At 35.7% G+C, this 17,892-nt stretch overlaps 1 protein-coding gene across 4 annotated transcripts in view; it reads right to left on the bottom strand.

Annotated features, from left to right (window-relative positions):
* Nucleotides 1-17,892, bottom strand: part of aff2 (ALF transcription elongation factor 2) — a 197,406-nt gene that overhangs the window by 49,624 nt on the left and 129,890 nt on the right. For all 4 annotated transcript variants that reach the window (XR_015924988.1, XM_088597508.1, XM_088597509.1 and 1 more), the window contains one exon: nucleotides 15,158-15,195. Coding sequence is in view for 3 of the 4 variants with exons in the window: in XM_088597508.1 (XP_088453634.1) it covers nucleotides 15,158-15,195 (38 nt within the window). In the remaining variant the exon portion in view is untranslated. The remainder of the gene's footprint in view (nucleotides 1-15,157; nucleotides 15,196-17,892) is intronic.

Raw genomic sequence — 17,892 nt, 5'->3', positions numbered from 1 at the left:
TGCAAAGGAACAAGTAATAGGTTTATTCCATGCTGAAAAAAAGAAGAAAGAGAACACAACGTTTCGGCCGTTGTTTTGGCCGTTGAACGCATTGCTTGTGAGAACACAATGTTTTGGCCGTTGAACACATTGTTTCTCATTTCACCTCTGACGGCCACGACCACTCTAATCTCTCCATCTGTGTTCTCAAGGATGGTTTTCCGAACTCATACATCAGAAGGACCACCGAAACTAAAATTATTCTGCAGCTAGGATCACACATTCTCCCTTCCCTTAACGACAGACTACTGTTCTTTTAAATTTTCTCCATTCATTGGAAGTTTCATTTCACACGTTTCTGCACCCATTCTGACTTCACACCTCTTGATTGGCCTCTCTTTCTGTCCCCTGCTCCCGCCTCTCACTCCTCCTCCCTCCCAACCTTTGTTCTCCCGCTACATTACTTTTGCCTACTGCCCTGTCTCTCTCACACCTGAAGAAGGCTCCACGGCCGAAACGTTGTGTTCTCTTTCTTCTTTTTTTCAGCATGGAATAAACCTATTACTTGTTCCTTATAGTTTATTGATCCAAGGATCTGATCCAGCCATTTCTTGAAGGAAGCATTGATTTCAACCACGTGGCAGGATAGCTTGTTTCATACTACATACAAGGAAAAAGGAATCTTCAATGGTACTTTTTATTTCTTAATTATGTCCAGAATTTCATTATTCATGTGCTATCTCAAGGTTCAGCATATAACTCCCATCCTCTGGAAATTGCACTGGGTCCCAGGAGTGAAATCGAAGGTGCCCTTATGTGTAAAGCACTCAGTGGTAAAGCTCAAGGTGTTTAGTCCAAAACTGAATCAGAGATTTGCTCTGCTGCTCCTATTCTGCTGAAGACCAGGCTCTACACAGGCTCTACACAGTGGTCTTCAGAGATCTTGTGTGCAGCCACATACTTGTGTAACTCACTGTCCAAATCTACAGTTTGAAATGTACAGATGCAGCCATCTAGAACGTGTCTGTGCATGTGCTGCTTTACGCACCGTGGTGGACGTGTGGCTTCCCAGTTGTCAAATGCAGAACTGCACAACTCTGTACACACTACAACTACCATGCCACTGCACACGGGTTTGCTCTCAGTCGAGGTCAGGTGTAAGTGTTCAAAACTTTAAAAATAAAAAATATATTTTAACCAGTTAGTAAAACTAATAAAATACCACTAAAAAATCCTAAACATCATCATGTTTGTTGGTTAGGATTTTTTTAGATTATATGATTTTGATTGATGTCCAATCTTGATTAATTCTTACTTGACAGCACATACTACAAATACCAGAATCCTCGGACAGCAGGGAATATTTCTAAAAAAGACAATTATCCATTAGAATAACCAGTTTCCAGGTTGAATTACATGATTAAGACACCTCTAAAAATTTAACGGCAAACAACTTTTGGTAACTGCTGGCAGCGTTTTGAGTGAGGGCAGGAACTTGAAAGCCAATGCTCTGTTCTTGAACTGCTGGGTAATTCTACAAGTGCAGTACGTTTTGTTATATGTGAAGTTTAAAAATCAATAGAAGCAATATGGATATACAGCACTTGACCCATTTTAATTTAAGTTTGTTTTTAACTAAAGAGATACAATTTCAATGCAGAAAATGTTTATGAAGAAGGTGGAATGCTTTATACCTTTTTTTATTTTCAACTACCACTACCACTACCACTATATTAATTATTGCTTTATAGTACATTCTTTCTTTTGTAAAATTGAGAGATTATTACATAACATATTATTTATGATTGTTTTACAGCATTATATTACATGTACTGCACTGTATTATTTAATTTAATGTTATTTTCATTAATTACTAATTAATTTAAAGTTTAATTTGGTACTTTAGATAAGTTCAGCTATGATTATGTACCCTTATACCATACATACAGTACAGTACATATGCACTTTGCTATTCAATTGACAGCTACCATTAATGGCCAGCTCTACCCTGTATTAGTGCATTAAATTCAGGTGTAACTGTTTTGTTATTATTAAAATTGTCTAAAAAAACAGTCAGCATTACAGTTTAATATTTAGGATTTTCATGTCTTTGATATTATGAAAAGCTTTGAAATGTAAAATGGTATTTATTCTGATATTCCAGAAATGTTACTAATACAATTATTAAAAGGAATTTAAGGAAAACATGGATTTTTAATATATTTTGTATTTTAATACTTTTATATAATTTTACATATAGTTGAAATAATGGTTATTATGTTTAGAAGGAACCTCACTAAAGAAATATTCCTTCTTGCACTATTAATTACACTGTTACTATGGTGGATGAGTTCAGTACAGAAACTGCAAGGCAGGCACTGGAACAGACCTGAACACAGGCAACAGACTGGAAGCTCTTGCTACACAATTAATATTTCTTTTGAATCACCAAGACAGAAACAGAGGATTTATGAAAGGAAATGACACAGGCAGGCTGTGAGCCCTGACAGCCTGACATGCCGGAGAGTAAAATATTTTGCCTAGAAGTTATAAAAGTAAATGCAGAGTGACTGAGTGACACCTAATAAAAACAAATTCTGCTGACTGTGACGGCGACAGAGAAAATGAAATATTTAGTTAAGCAGTTTGTAAGGGGATAAAAAAAGTGTGAGCAGCCTGACGAGACTGTGAAATTAAAATATGTGATGCTTACTGTCAGTGAGGCTGTCAACAGGAAAGCAGAAAGCAAAGTAGATAACTGAGCAAGCTTGTGACAAACCAAGAAATGAGCTGTTGTTAACTCACTTGCGCTAACTTGGCTTGTCAAAAACAAATCTTCCCTTTGGAAAGCAGAGAATCAAAGACTGTCCACAGCCAGTGTCAGTGTTGTCCTCAGATACTGCAGGTACCTACTGTAGAGTTACACCTATGATGAATTATGAAACAGTGCACTGACAAAACTAGTGCTATATTTCTGTGACAGTGACCTGTGCTTGGATTTACGTCTGGTTTTGAATGAAGAAGCTACTGTACATATTAACAAGAATGTATATAACTGGCTAGACTCTTTTCTTTCATTTTCAATAAAGAAACTGACTGGAAAATTGTGGGTTTGGATCCCAGATGGGGACAGTGCTGCTATAAGCAAGGTACTTTACCCACCATGCTCCAGCAATCCCAGCAGTATAAATGGGTAATGAAATGTGTGTGGTTATGTTAGACAACTTTATGAAAAATTACTGCCAAATAAATTACAAGATATTACAGAACAGGTGACACTCTCAATAAACATCCTATTACAATAAACACTAATCACAAGCTTCTCAGATCAGCAAGAATTTATTTATCTGATCTGTATGAAAATCTGCTTGACAGTATTGCTCCTACTCCCCTATTAATGTTTTAGATGAAGACACCTGTTATTCATACATGGTTTGGAATCATAATTATCTATCTAAAGAAATATACTGTAGCATTTTGTGGCCAGTTCTTCATTATTTCACTTAATGAGTTATTGACTTCATTATCACTTTTTCATTTTAAATATGTCTGAACTATCAATGATAATGATAATAATGACAAATATACTTTGCATTAAACTCAACCTTTATCATCCCAAACTATTTTATTAAAATATACTTTACACCAGGAAATATACTGTATGTCCTGTATGAATTCTGTGACCCAGCATGTGTAAGGGATCAATAGCAGAGAGACCATAAAGTGCAGAGCCATCAGACTGAATAAAAACCAAAGCATCAAGCAGTAGCTGACAGTCAGAAGAAAGCCCTTTGTAACTAGGCTACACACAAAAACCTGCTTTGGCACAGGCCTGCTGAGCAGGCACATAAAACTATTAGAAGTGTCATCCTTGAGATGGAACAAGAAACTGGAGCTCAGACTTGTTCTTATGTGCCAGTGATCATAAAGAGTTAGTCAAACCCAGAGCGGGGGGTCCTCTTTCGCAGTGTTTGCCTCCCTGCTGAAACCCAGCATGGGGACTAGACTATCTAAAAACAAGCTCTAAGAGCTACCTACTCAAATTGCACTTACTGAATTCAGAATTATCAGACTTTCAAAAGTGAGGGACATTTCATTTTGATTTGGAAAGGTATAAGAGGGCTTGAAGTCTAAGAGTTCTATGAGAGAACTCCAATTAACAGTACCATCCTACCAATTTCAAAGCATTAACCATACCTTTACTGTCCTAGGATATTCACACAGTACCTACAGAACCCTACTGAAAATCTGGACTGGATCTCAGTCCTGGGAGCCCCGTATAATTCTTTCTTGAGTTTTAGCCATCTGTTGCCAATCCAATTGCTTAGGATCCAAAAATAAGAAACTGCGGTATGCAATTGTAATGCTGATGTAATGCTGCCGCAAAGGCTATGAGGGTGCTGCTTCTTCCAAAGTTCCGTCACAAAGGGAGGGAATGTAATGCTGCCCAAAGCAGAAACACCAAGGAGCGGTGCTTCTGTCTATGAACCTTGTGTTTATAAAAGACATCAGCTGTAGAAAGTCATTATTTTGACTGAAAAAGGTGATTTGGTGACATCTCTTTTATAGTCTGCCTGCTCCCCTAGAGATAGAAATAGAGGGCTGGCAGTAAGTCAGTGCAGAACAGAGAAGAAGTATGTTGTTAATAGTTAACCCGACACATTTGGGGAACAGCATTAAACTGACCAGAAGGAAGCAGAGATAGTGATTCGGAAATACGGTGTGGGAGTGTGTTGTTGATGTGTTGTTTTTCTCTTCTTCTCCTGTTGTTTTTAATAGGGCAACTCTTGCCGGGCATGTTGCATGTTAACTGGCAGCTACTAGTAATGCAGCCTAGTAAAATGAGTGATTGAAGAGCCAGCAGTATACCGACAGGAAATCAAAGAGCAGAGTGGTTGGGCACAAGGGACAACAGCAGCTGCTACTAGTGTATTAAAGAAAGCCCAACTGGCAGAACCTGGGAGGAGCCAGATCTGCTAGTGGTTTGTAATGGGTGTGTGAGATGCAGTCTGGTAGGTCAAGATGGCTGTAAGCCAACACAAAGTCGAGGGGCAGCCTGGCAGAGCACAAGGTGAGCCAGCAGCTGCTAGTGTGCTTTACAATTGGTATACCACAAGCTCATCACAGATCCACAGTTAGGTTATCACTCAGGTAGAGTGAGGAAGTACCTGTTAATACACATAGGCTTTCCTGATATAACACTGGTCACCTTGAGTCTTTCAGTTTTCCCCAGAGAGGGGACATGTAACATGTATTTTCTTAGAGGAGAGTACTAAAAAATTAGTGCAACACTGTGCTAAGGTGTGCTGTTGGCAGGGACCCACCTCAAACAGTCCCGCTAGTGTGAGCTGCCCCACACGGCATCAAACTTTAGAATGTGTTAATCTTACAATCAGTGAAAAAGATCAAAGAAAAAGGATTGGTTCTCTCCTGAATAAAATATTAGTTTTGATTATATACAGTATATCACAACAAAATATAAAAAATACATTAAACATCACATTTGCTGGATTTCCAATTATATATAAACTGCAACAAAATCCAGTTCCTCTCCTCTGAAAATGTGACTGCAATTTCAGGAACAGAAATACAACTCGAGACAAACAACAATTTCTGTTCTCAGGAACAGTGAAAGTCAGATATACAGCAAGAACCATGAGTCAACCACAGCTTGTTGTCTCCTTAGAGTTGAGGTAACTGACACTGTCTAAAGAGACAGCATGAACAAAAATCAACATATTCAGGGACTTTGGAAACTAAAGTGTACATAATTTGGAAACTAAAGAGCTGGATAAAATCATTGTTACAGATACAGACAACCACTTTAAAATGATAATTCAATCTTATACAATAAGTCTTATCTAACTGAGTTATGAATGTGTAAAGGAAGAAGTGTTTATCATGGGAGATTTTAATTTTCCTCACATACGTGGAGAAATTTACAAAGATGTCCACAAATGAAACTAAAATGGTAGACATGCTGCTTACTCAGTTTAGCACCTTCAAGATGGAATACCTTTAATTATCTATTTTTACAAATATTCAACACAGAATGAGGAAAACAGGTGAGAAAACCACAGAAACTGTGTTCATAAGGAAAGCTTAAAGGTTTACTTTGAAACTACATGGGTAGAGTCTAAAATAAAGTTTTACAAAGGTGTAAGGATAGCAAAATTAGTCAAGATGGCAGCTGTAGCCTGAAATACATTTCTCTGTGGAGAATCTTCTGTTACCTTCAGTCACCTGACCGGTTGCTGGAAGATGATTGGATGAGTGAGGACTTAAACATACGAATCAAAACGTCTAGGAGAAGAGAGGAAAAGAGCAATAGAGAGAGAAAAAAACACTGTGTGGGACTGTGGATGGATCCTGTAAGGAGCTAAAATTCTGTATGACAGAGTTTTGTTATTGAAGCTAGTAATAGCTTAGCTGCACAGCTATTGTTTGAGAGGGAAAAAAAACTTTAATAAGAAAAATACACTTTAAATACAATAAAATCACTGTGTTGTACCTTATGGATGCATTTGTCTTCTTTCCTGAGATCCGCCTATAAAAATATTGGTCACTATGACACTCTGACCCCTGGAGGTGTTACACTGTGATTTAAAAAGGAATTGCATTCAGTTCAAGAAATATGATACGATACATTACGAGTGTATGTAAAAAGGACATTAGAAAAGTATCTCTACTTTGAAAGGAACTTAAAATATTTTAAGTACTTCAACAGCAATGTTCTGTATTAAACACTATTACAACAAAAAAGTTTTATAGTTATTAGAAGAACAAAATACATCTCCAGGGTCTTATGACATGTTATTAATTTTATACAAGAAAATATGACGTTATTCATAGACCATTATCAAACCTCTTGTAACAGTCACTAAAGATTGGCTATAATTGCTAATATATAAATCAATCCATAAATGGGCTACAAAACTGAATGAAGTATTCATAGACCAATAAGACTTCTTTATGTTTTTTTGTGTTTAAGGAGTGGAGATCAAGATTAGAACCAATATTAGATCATGCTCAAGTGAGAGTGACAATTGGAGAGAGCAGACTTTAGTGAAATTAGATCCATCTAATAAACTCTCTATTTGTATTTTATTGTTTTTATAATAAATGTGTTTTCCCAATTAAGATGAAATACATTGTTTATTCAAAGCCAATATTTTATGAGATTTAATCTTCACACTTCTATTAAGATTATAGACAATCAGTAGTCATTCAAGGTATTCAAGATAAAGCACAACACATTGTAAACATGTTGATTTACACTGATTTTCTATATCACCCATTAATTTAGACCATAAAAAGAAACACAGAACATAGCTACCTGATTAAAAATCCCTCCTGACCCCTTTCCTTGTCTTAGTTTCTCACTATGAGGTATAATTGGTACAAACTGAAAAGCATGCATGCGGTTTTTCCTCAGGAAAGGTAAATTATCCAGGATAATTTGAATTGTAGTATTACTCAACATGGCAGATTAAGTCAATAGGGAATTACTTTCCAAGTGTCTGGGCTGATACCCTTTTCACACAATTGTAATAATACTGAAAATCAAAATTGGATTGTAGTGGAATGTAGTGAATAACAGCCACATGTTTTCAATGCATGCTAATTGTGCCACATTATAAAGAGTTGGAAATATATTTAATAAAGCAGAATGTTCTGATTTTATAAAATGATATTATGAGAAGATAGATGGCAAATTAGTACTTCACATTTTTGATGTGTTGCTTTTTCCATGTTGCAATTGTTGTTTTTCATTGTGCTGTGTCATTGTACAATTACCCAAAGCACATATCAACAAAGTCTGAGTTGGTAATACTGCATTTTCTAATGAGATTTCACTGAGCTATTTAAAATTTCCAAATGTCAATTTAAGGTTTTCATTTCCAGTGAGAGAGAACAGCTTTGAAAAAAATACATGTTCTTGGCATGAAACAACCACAAGTTAACTAAAAACTGTCGCAACACATTTTCTTTTATGGAAATAATACACATCTATATAGTGTATAGTATAGCCCCAATGAGTCAGTGCTCACAGAATGCAGAGCATTTAAATTAAAACAATCAGTTAACTTCTTACTGATGTAGACAAAAAACAAGCCAAAGCTAAGAAGTGTGACTTTTTCTACTACATTGTTAGTGAAGTTCCTCTTTTAATAAATCTTTCAATCATTTAGTGTTTTATATATGTAATAACACCACTGAGCAACATTTCTCCAAATGTTTGAAGCTCACTCTGTGACAGAATGCTAGACATTTGTGGCTCCATGTTCCCCAAAACAGAATAGCAGCTAAATAGCAGGTCAAATTGCAGGTTTATAACACTGAAGAAACTGTATGCAAAACAATGGTTGGAAGCAGAAATGTTGCTTTTTCATGTCTATATCAATATCAAAGGTAGGAAAATCTCAATTCCACAGCAAGCCAGCTGTGTAGTAGGGTGGCTGCCAAATTCCAAGCAGCGGTTTCCTTGCCTGCCAACTCCTCATCCTGGCCTGACAGATTAATGGGCACCAGATAAATCACATCTTACTTTTCTCTTGAAACAAAATAAATCCAAAGTGACCTTTGGTTCCCTGCCATCCCTCGTTCCTCCTTGTCACTTCATGTATACAGTATAAGTTACCACTGCACTGTTACCTATCGGATGTGTAGTTATTATACGATATACAGTAAGCCCTGTATACACTGTATGCATATATTATTTCGATGCATACTGTATATGGTTACAGATAGCTATATTGTATGGTTGTACAGATATCTTACCTGTACAGGTAAGTACAGGAACAACATCTCTGATGGCCCCAACTCACTCAAACTGCTTGGAAAGTATAGCAAGTCAGTCAGGAGACTGTCTAGTATGAGTTACTATAATAGCTCATTACATTAACAATCAATATCTTTTAAATTTACTGTACATCCATAAGGCATAAGGCAGTTAAGACATTCCAGTATTAAAACAAAATGAAAAACCCGTTTTAGATTAAAAGTTCCATTATTAAATATCATATTCTACCTGCTTCTTACTGGCAGTGTTTAAGGATGGGGTTTACACAGTTCAGAAACAGAAGAGCAAACAATTCTTGCTGCTCATTTAGGGAGCCTAAATTGTTTAATTTAGTTAATGTGATGGCTAATTAATCTATATAAAGAAGTATGGAGTAAATTGTCTGGGCTTTACCGTTTTTGTTTAATTAAGGTTAAATAATTAGTAGCTGAATATTAGATTACACAATATTCTTTTTTAACATGAAAAGACGAATGTTCTTTGGCAATAACATGGCCAGATATTACCTCAAAATTAAATCGAGACTGTCTGTATTTTTTATTATACAGTGTGCTTTGCCACCTTTTTAGTCTTCCAGGATGTTTTTTTAAATATACTGTTATTTCTTTTAGTTTTGCAGGGCTGCTGGCACATTAAATCAAAGCCTTATCCCACCTGCTGATCACAAATTCCAACACCAGGTAGATGGCAGGTTTCCGTTGGGATGAAGAATTAAACCTCTAGCAAACTGAAAGCTAGATTCAAGTACAAGGTTAGCAATTTGCGATTGGACAATATGGCACTTTTTGTATTTAATCCAAGCCCTAATATAATCTATAACTCCAAATACTCCAATGTGCACTACCTCTGTAACACACCAATTGTATGACTTAGATGTCAAGTGCAGGGATATACTGTATATAGCACTTATTTAAGTTATTTTATTTGAGATGCCAGATTTAAACCTCAGACATATAGCTTTTTATTTTTCCATTATACAATTGGAATTATATAAAATATTTCTATTTAAAATTAAAATATCAATATCTTAAAAACCGTACGGGGAGAAACACCACAAATTGCGTTAAAGTGTTTTTCATTCTTTGCTATAATGCAAAGCTCGTGGAAACTATAAATACTAATTTCACTGCACGTATAACGGTTTAACTGGCAGATGTTTCTGCCCTCATTACTTCACATTTTTCATTTGCAAAACACAGCAGGGGAAATGTGTAGACTATTCACACTTTACTATATAATTAAACCGCTGATATATTTTTGACAGAAGCAGAAAAGGATTTTAATACTTGATTTCCAGTTGTAAGATCATTGCTTTTTGTAAAGTCAAAACCCCCAAAAAAGGAAAGAGCTCAAAGTGACTGTAGCAAAGCATCAAAATGTCTTGAATGATTAGACAGAGTGTTAAGAGCTCAATAGGTTGCAGACTTTATACAGAGTTTGCCTCAAAAGGGATAAGGAATAGTTAACCAATGCTGAGTTTCATACAAATTTACATAAAATGATTATTAAAGTGATTATGTTCACTTAAAATCACTTGTTTGAACATAAAGAATGTTTTTGTTCCAATATGAGTGTGTGCATGCATGGAACTATCCAAAATACCATACATATTACTGTATATTGTATGTATTATCTGTATTAGTGTACTGATTACAAATAGAAATTACCTCAATGTAAAACAAAAATAGCAGTTTAGACCTTGCTGTCCCAGTACTTTGAGAGGGCACTGTATACGGCATATCACTGTGACAATAAGAGCTAAACTATCTGTGTTAGGAATAAAGAATGTCTACCATTATTTTATTGTATTTTTTAACATCATGTAAAGTTTTTTCTTCCCCAGTTGCACAGGCTAGCATTCAATTGTTCAATCAATAGACACTGACAGAGTTGATTTGTAAGAGAAGTTATTTTTATATGACTTGTATTAATCAAGGATGGTGTGCAGTCTTTTCCTTCCACAGGGACATGGTTATCTGAAGGAAGCGCAAACTGATTTGGTTCATATTTTTATGGAAAACGTGTCACAACAATCAACGTCCTCTCAGTAAAGAAGACGGAAACATTTTCCTTTTATTTCTCTCTTAGGACTTCAAAAATGAATTGAGCTATGTCCACATCCACATCAAAAGAGTATCAGACACCTCTGGAGCATGTGGCTCCATAGCATTGACACATAGTATCAAGTTTGTATAGCATATATTCCATTAAAAACCTGCCAAGTCTTAGATGTAATACGGTTTAGACATCGAATAAAACACTGATTAGGAGGATTCTTCTGTTTATTATGCAAAAGAACACCTTTCATATTAAACCATCATCATATTTCAGGACAACAGAAGATAAACTGTATAAACATTATATTAAAAATAATTTTGTGGACCTTCTAGGCAGAATGACCATAAATTCAAAGAACAGCACTTACTTATTAGATTGAAAGCTTGGAAAAAAACAGCATTCTCCTCTCACAGTGCAAAATACTTCTTCCAAGATATTGTAACTATGCTTGTGAGTGCTAGTACTCTTTTGGTTATCACAACTTGATAAGATCAGAAAAATGACTGCAGACTTTTCAATCAATCTTCCACCGAATTGTTTAGGGGAGAAAGTTGTCTTCCTCATGATAGACATACTTTGCCAAAGATGATGCAGCAAGAACAGAGAATATCTTCACTAACCTAAAGGTTACTAATTATCAGGACTCTTGCAAGTTATACACTCTCAAGAGTGGAGGGGTAATGATTTTCAACTGCAGGGTCAGACGTGCTGACAAACCAAAAACTCAAACTCCCACTGCTGAATTTGTTTTCTTGGCAAGATTACAGTTCAGTTATCAGGCTATTAAATATGTTGCTACAGTACCTTGCACTCAGCCAATTACATCCTAATGCATAAAACTGCCTGAGGCTTCCATGGTTAACCACACATAGAAGTAATTAAATCTTGCCTGCCTGTGTTACAGGGATGCATCCAGCCTGCAGCACACCAAACAGGTATTGTAATTATCCCCCGACACAGTGCTTTCCTCGATATGATAATTACCTTGCCAGAAATAAACACAATTTACATTTTTAAGGATATGTGTGTTTGTGTGTGTGTCCTGTATTACAATGGAAAATTGTCTGTTAGTAAGCCATAAAGGCATAATTGAGCTGACTTCCCTCACTGTCATCATTAATAAACCCTTTATACTGTTATTTGATTACTGACCTGCAAGCTAGTGTTAGGTGAACTAACACAACATCCATGCCCAAAAAGCAAAAAAGAACTAGAGAAAGTATTTTTTCTAATACAGTTTTTCCTTTTCTCTTGCCAGAATAGCTGCTAATGCATTTGCTGCTTGGCTGGCTGCACAGATTGAGATCTGCAGCAGCACTTCCACATTTACAAACGCAAGTGAAAAACAATAACATATTTTCACACCTTCTTAAAATTTAGCTTCTTGCCTCTTTCTTATTCAAGGATAATTTGTCTTAAAAAAAAACCTTAAAATCCAACAAAAACATATCAGGCCCAATACTTCAACAAAACTCAGAAATGCCATAACAAGACGTACTTTGGTATCTACATAACAATGTATGTAGTTTCCTAGAAAAACAATCAAAAGAAACAATATTTAAGTACATAATGTTTAAATACTGAAGATTACACTACAGGAACAGTGAAGAGTAAAAGGGAAGTAAAATATATATATTTTTTTGTCAAAACTCTGAGTATGTGTCTGTGTAGCCACTGTACACCTTTCAGTGCATAATTAACCTCTGGTAAATCATCAAACAATTATTGGTTAAGGAGTCTCTGCAGTACTGAGGCAAACAAATCTCTTCTGGGATAAAATCTAGGATACCCCATCATGATCAACACCCTACCGTTAACACACTACCAATGATCTAAGGAGACATGTCACTTTACATGAGCTACATCAATAAACTGAGCAATTTAATTGTTGTAGCATAACATTCAAATAAAAATCATTGTATTATGATGTTTGTTTTAATGGTGGTTCTTACATTCCTTAGGAATGACATATTTTCTAAGTATGAAGAAAGGGAATCCTGGACATTTCCACAAAAGTGGACATTTAACTGGGCAGAGGTTTAATTAAAAAAATCTAAGATATTTAAAAGGTTGATGAGATAAAGTCACTTTGCTCCCCTCAGCTATGACTTCACTCTTTGGCATGGGATAGAGAAAGTAAACACACAGAAGGTTCTCCACTAACAGGAGGAGAAGGAGAGCAATTCTGAGTTCACAACTTTGATGTCCTCTTTAAGTAAAAATGATTATAACATGCATATGCTTAAATTCTATTAATATCTGAACTCTTAGAACATATTAAATTAATCATAAAGACAAATAAACATTTTTATTTGTATTTCCTGATATTTGTAGATAAGTAAAAAGATCTATAACACTAAATCATAAAGGAGCAGATGATGAGCAGAAATTTCTCTTAGTTTCTGTTTTATTCCCTTCAAATACATATCAATAGCACTTAAATTTGCTATAATCTATAAGGATGTGGTATTCACATTTGCAATTAATATCCCGTTAGTAAGTTAAATGCATTTTAACAATGCATGTAATATGTTGCATATAATAACATAAACCTTTTTGTTTCACATTCTTAATGCATTCCTTGAGTATGGCTTCACAATTACTAGTACTAACTCCATTCTTCTAAATTCCATCTTAAACTGATCTGGAAGTGCAGCTTAATAAGAATGAGCATGTAGTTGGGACATTTACTTTACCTTTGGTATTTTTTCTGCTGGATAACACCTCCAGTGTTTACAGAGATAAGATAGCCTGTTGACACCTATTTACTCAGTGTGTGCTGCAGGAGTTTGGAAGCAGTGTGTACTGTACCTCCAGGCTGATCTGTAGGCTAGGTTATAATGCGTTCATTCAGCTGCTACAGCTCAGCTCCACACAAGCAGTGTTGACTGCAAAATACAGTAGTGATCCCTTTAGCCCATACATTTTAATTACATGAAGGCACCAAGACAAACACACTATTGAAAAAAAGGCTGAACTCTCATCTAAATTACAGAGTAGATGAATATACATTGCAAACGTGCTTCACCCAAAAACACTGGAGTACAGAGATCACTGTAGACAAGCAGTGTAAGATTCTGTCGTTGGTTAGGGTATCTATAATACCCTGACTCTGAATGTTAAGTACAGCATTTTAAAGACATGAAATGTAAATGTGTAAATAATATAATTTTTGAATTTGCTCAATGTCCTACACTTGCCATATCTTAAATGTACCCTCAGTCTATCTGCCATAAAAATACAAGAGTGGAATCAACAACATATTACTAGTTCAGAGAACTGATTACTATCCACTTGGAACGATCTTGTATCCTATTATGTGTGCATTCCTTTTAGTAAGTAACTTGTGAATAAGAATTTTAAACTTTAAGAAATTAATAAAAGGTGTTTTAAAATCAGCTACACTCTTGATCAGCACCAGCAACAGATTCTCAAACATTTTATTTACTAAGGTTTTGACAAAATTAAGTCTGCGCTGTTGTCCTGCAGAAGACTACGGACCTGTTAGACTGCAGCTTTTAGAGCTTAGGGACTGTCTGACTCAGCAACAATTTTCCCTGTTGTGTGTGGGTAGATGTGAACACTGAACATACCATACAGAGCCCTGACTGACTGCCCTTCAATGAGCCCACCTGCTGTCTGCCATTGAGCAGTGGCCAGTACTATGCTCCCAGGTATTACAGTTTCAGATTCCCTTAATGGGAAAAGGGTTGCTGGCCATGGATCCCAGAGTTTATTAATGGTCATGTTACATGTATTACACACTTTTTATTACAAAAGTCATAAAAATTATTTAGAAAGCATCCTCATACAACCATTCAATTCCAGTCCAAGGGTCTGTGAAATGGAGAGACTTAGGCAAGCGTGAGAATCCAGTCAACACTAGTATAAACTACAGATTGATGTTTTACAATATATGTCGTAAAATCCCCCAAAAATCATAAGCCTAATTCAAGAAATAAATAATGTCTAGTGTAGTATACTGTTGCGTCATCTATTTTTAGTGTCCACTTATGGATTATTTATGCTCTTCTAAAATAATCTTAATTCTAGACCCACTCTATCAAGTTACCATATATATGTGGGAAATAATTAAGTCCAATGAAGATGACATTTGTGGGAAAAATAGTTTCTGCCATATCACTGTCTTTTGCGTGGCCTGTAGCTTGAAAAAGTAGCTAATTATTGTCCTGTGATCCACAACTGTAACTGGGTTTTATACTGTATGGTTAAAACAGAACATCTCTTCTTTGCTAAAGTGAAATGTCAGAAATGCTACATTTTCATCCAGAAAGTAAACAAAAGGAACAGACTTACTTTGGGGGTGTACTTCTGGGCTTGGCCTTTTCAGGAGTCTGTTAAGAAGACAGATCATTTTTAGATTTAGCTAATTGCAATCGACCAGGAAAACATAAAGCATATCACATAAAAAAACATAAATACTGATGCTCCTGAAGCAAATATTCAATACTTCTTTAAATAATGGTTTATTATGATGACATAATGTGTCTATATAAGACCTACAGATTCTTTTCTTCACTACACATTTCCTCTCTTGACTCATAAAATCTAAATGATTAAAAGAAGCAATGAAGTGTACACTGATAGATCAATGTAGGCTGCTGGAGGCACAACTAATTGATTCCTGCAATTCGGCTTTATAAAATTCCCTCCAGACAGTCGAGTAGCTTCTGAACATTTCAGCAGTGTAGCTCCCACCCCTGCAATGCCCCACAACCTGTGTCTCTAGAATCTTCCTTCACACTTTCTGACCTGTACATGCTAAAATAGACAGCTAAATGCATTAAATAAATGCTTACTGCAATTTTACTTCACACAAAAATAATATATAAAACAACTGTATATTGTAGAAAGAAGTAGCATTAAAAATTCAAGTATAAAAAATAGTGTCTACATTAATGCCACAAAAAAAAACAATAAGTAAAAAGTATGCTAAATATACAATCCACAATGTGTTGTTTATACCTAAGCACAGGGGTTTATGATAATTGTTTCCAAACTACTACAGAGAGGGTAATAGAAAAATAATTGCTTAAGAGATGTATACTACTTCCAATAACATCTCAGTGTAAATGATTGTTAGAAATGTATACAGTTATCAGCATAACTAAGCCGTTTTCAGTCAGTTTACAAGTCACTGAAAGAACGTACTACTAATATTCCTTTTGTGGTTAAAAAACAAATATTATGTATGTATTGATGGACATTAAAAATGCAAGAATACTCATCTGTTGCATTTTTAATGCCTATCTGTATATATATATATTACTCAAGAGTGTCAGCTCCTTATTTATTTATTGAAACCTGAATATAAAAACATACAAAGAGAAAAGTCTATGTGAACAACTTCTGAAATAGTGGACCTGTTGGTCAAAGAGCCTGCTCCACTAGAGCTATGGAGCCTGGTTCCAGGTTATTGCTGTGGCCATTGATCTGTGTACAGTCCATTTATCATTCATGAAAGGAGCCAGTGATCTTCACAGTATATTAGATGAAACAACTCAGATCATCTGTCAACGGCACTCTTATTGCTGTTTCCCTCTCCACAGGGATTTTAGCTTCTTCGATCCTTCTTGAATTCACTTGTTGCTAGGCAACACGGCTTAGGGGGGGGATTGCTGCCAGTATGGTTCACATACTCACCCAAACTGTTTAAAAGGTTGGAGATTTTAAATGTTTTTAACAGGGCATTTTCTGAAGGGAGATGATGGGGTTCTGCTATTTTTTTGTTGTTTTTTAGGTATCCAAGATGTGACAGAGTAAGCAGCTTTGACTGAACCTTTCCACAAATATCAAATCAAATACTTTGTCACGAATACCAAATGAAATAATAGTTTATATACAGATGTGATGTAAGATTGTTAAGAACTTAAAGAGTGTTAAGAATGTTAAGATGTTAAGAACTTAATATAAGAACTAAGGTTACAAACAAGAATACCCCATCTAGTTTGTTTGGTTGCTTATACCTATTTCTCTAACAAAACTGTCAGAAATTTTCTTTATTATTTGTTTTTCATACTGTGACTATTTCAAATTTAGCCAGCACTTATATCACCCTGCAGCTCACAATTGGCAACCCACTGAAGCTCAGAGGTGTGAGCCTGGCCAGTACCTAGATGGGAGACCTCTTGGGAAAAACTAAGGGTGCTGCAGGAAACGTTCTTAGTGGGACCAGTACGGGACGCTATCCCTGCAGTATGTGTGGGTCCTAATGCCCCAGTATAGTGATGGGACACCATACTGTCAGAAAGGCACTGTCCTTTGGTTGACAGTAGGTAAAACCGAGGTCCTGACTCTGAGTGGTTATTGAAAAGCCTCGAAAAGAGTAGGTTTGTTAACTTAATATGTTTTCTAAGTTTGATTCTCCAAAAATGCATGACCGTTTCCAGTAACCAGTGCTTTCTCTCGCGCTAATGTACTTTTACCACCAACCAATACAGCAATGTGCTCAATGGCTCATTCTTTTTTTACTGTAATCGATGATTCCTTACCTACCCATTGCTTACTGTGTGATGTACATTGTTCTCACTCTGGACTGCTATGCACTGTTTGCTTTTCTCGTTCTTTGCATTTCATGTATTTTTGAATGATTTCTTTTTTGTATTTTTTGGACTGTATTCAGTATTATATTTGTCACCCTGGGTAAGGGCATCTACTAAGCAAATAACAATAATCAGGATAGCTCTACTTAATGTTCACACTGTGCAGTAATCATTGCCATTAACATGATCCTGATTATTATTAGAAAGTAACTAAAGAGTGTTGTTTAATTTAAAAAGAGTTACTTCAAAAGTGTTTTTGCACAAAAAACAGAATACTTAAATTATGGATACAACAAATGCATAAATTATAGGCACAATGCATCTTGATGCCAATGAGTGTTGTAGCAGCCTAACATGATTTGAATGAGACTAAACTAAGGTCTCTCTCCACTGCCATAACTGAACAGGCAACATTAAGTTGTTCACAAACAATATACTGTAGTAAGGTAGAACTGAAATAAATGACATGATGATAATTTATTTGGATAC

This window comes from Lepisosteus platostomus, chromosome 10 (assembly GCF_059453375.1).
Source record: "Lepisosteus platostomus isolate fLepPlt1 chromosome 10, fLepPlt1.hap1, whole genome shotgun sequence".
Classification (NCBI taxonomy): Eukaryota; Metazoa; Chordata; class Actinopteri; order Semionotiformes; family Lepisosteidae; genus Lepisosteus; species Lepisosteus platostomus.
Note: the sequence above shows the minus strand (reverse complement) of the source record. Positions and strands in the feature narration are given on the sequence as shown.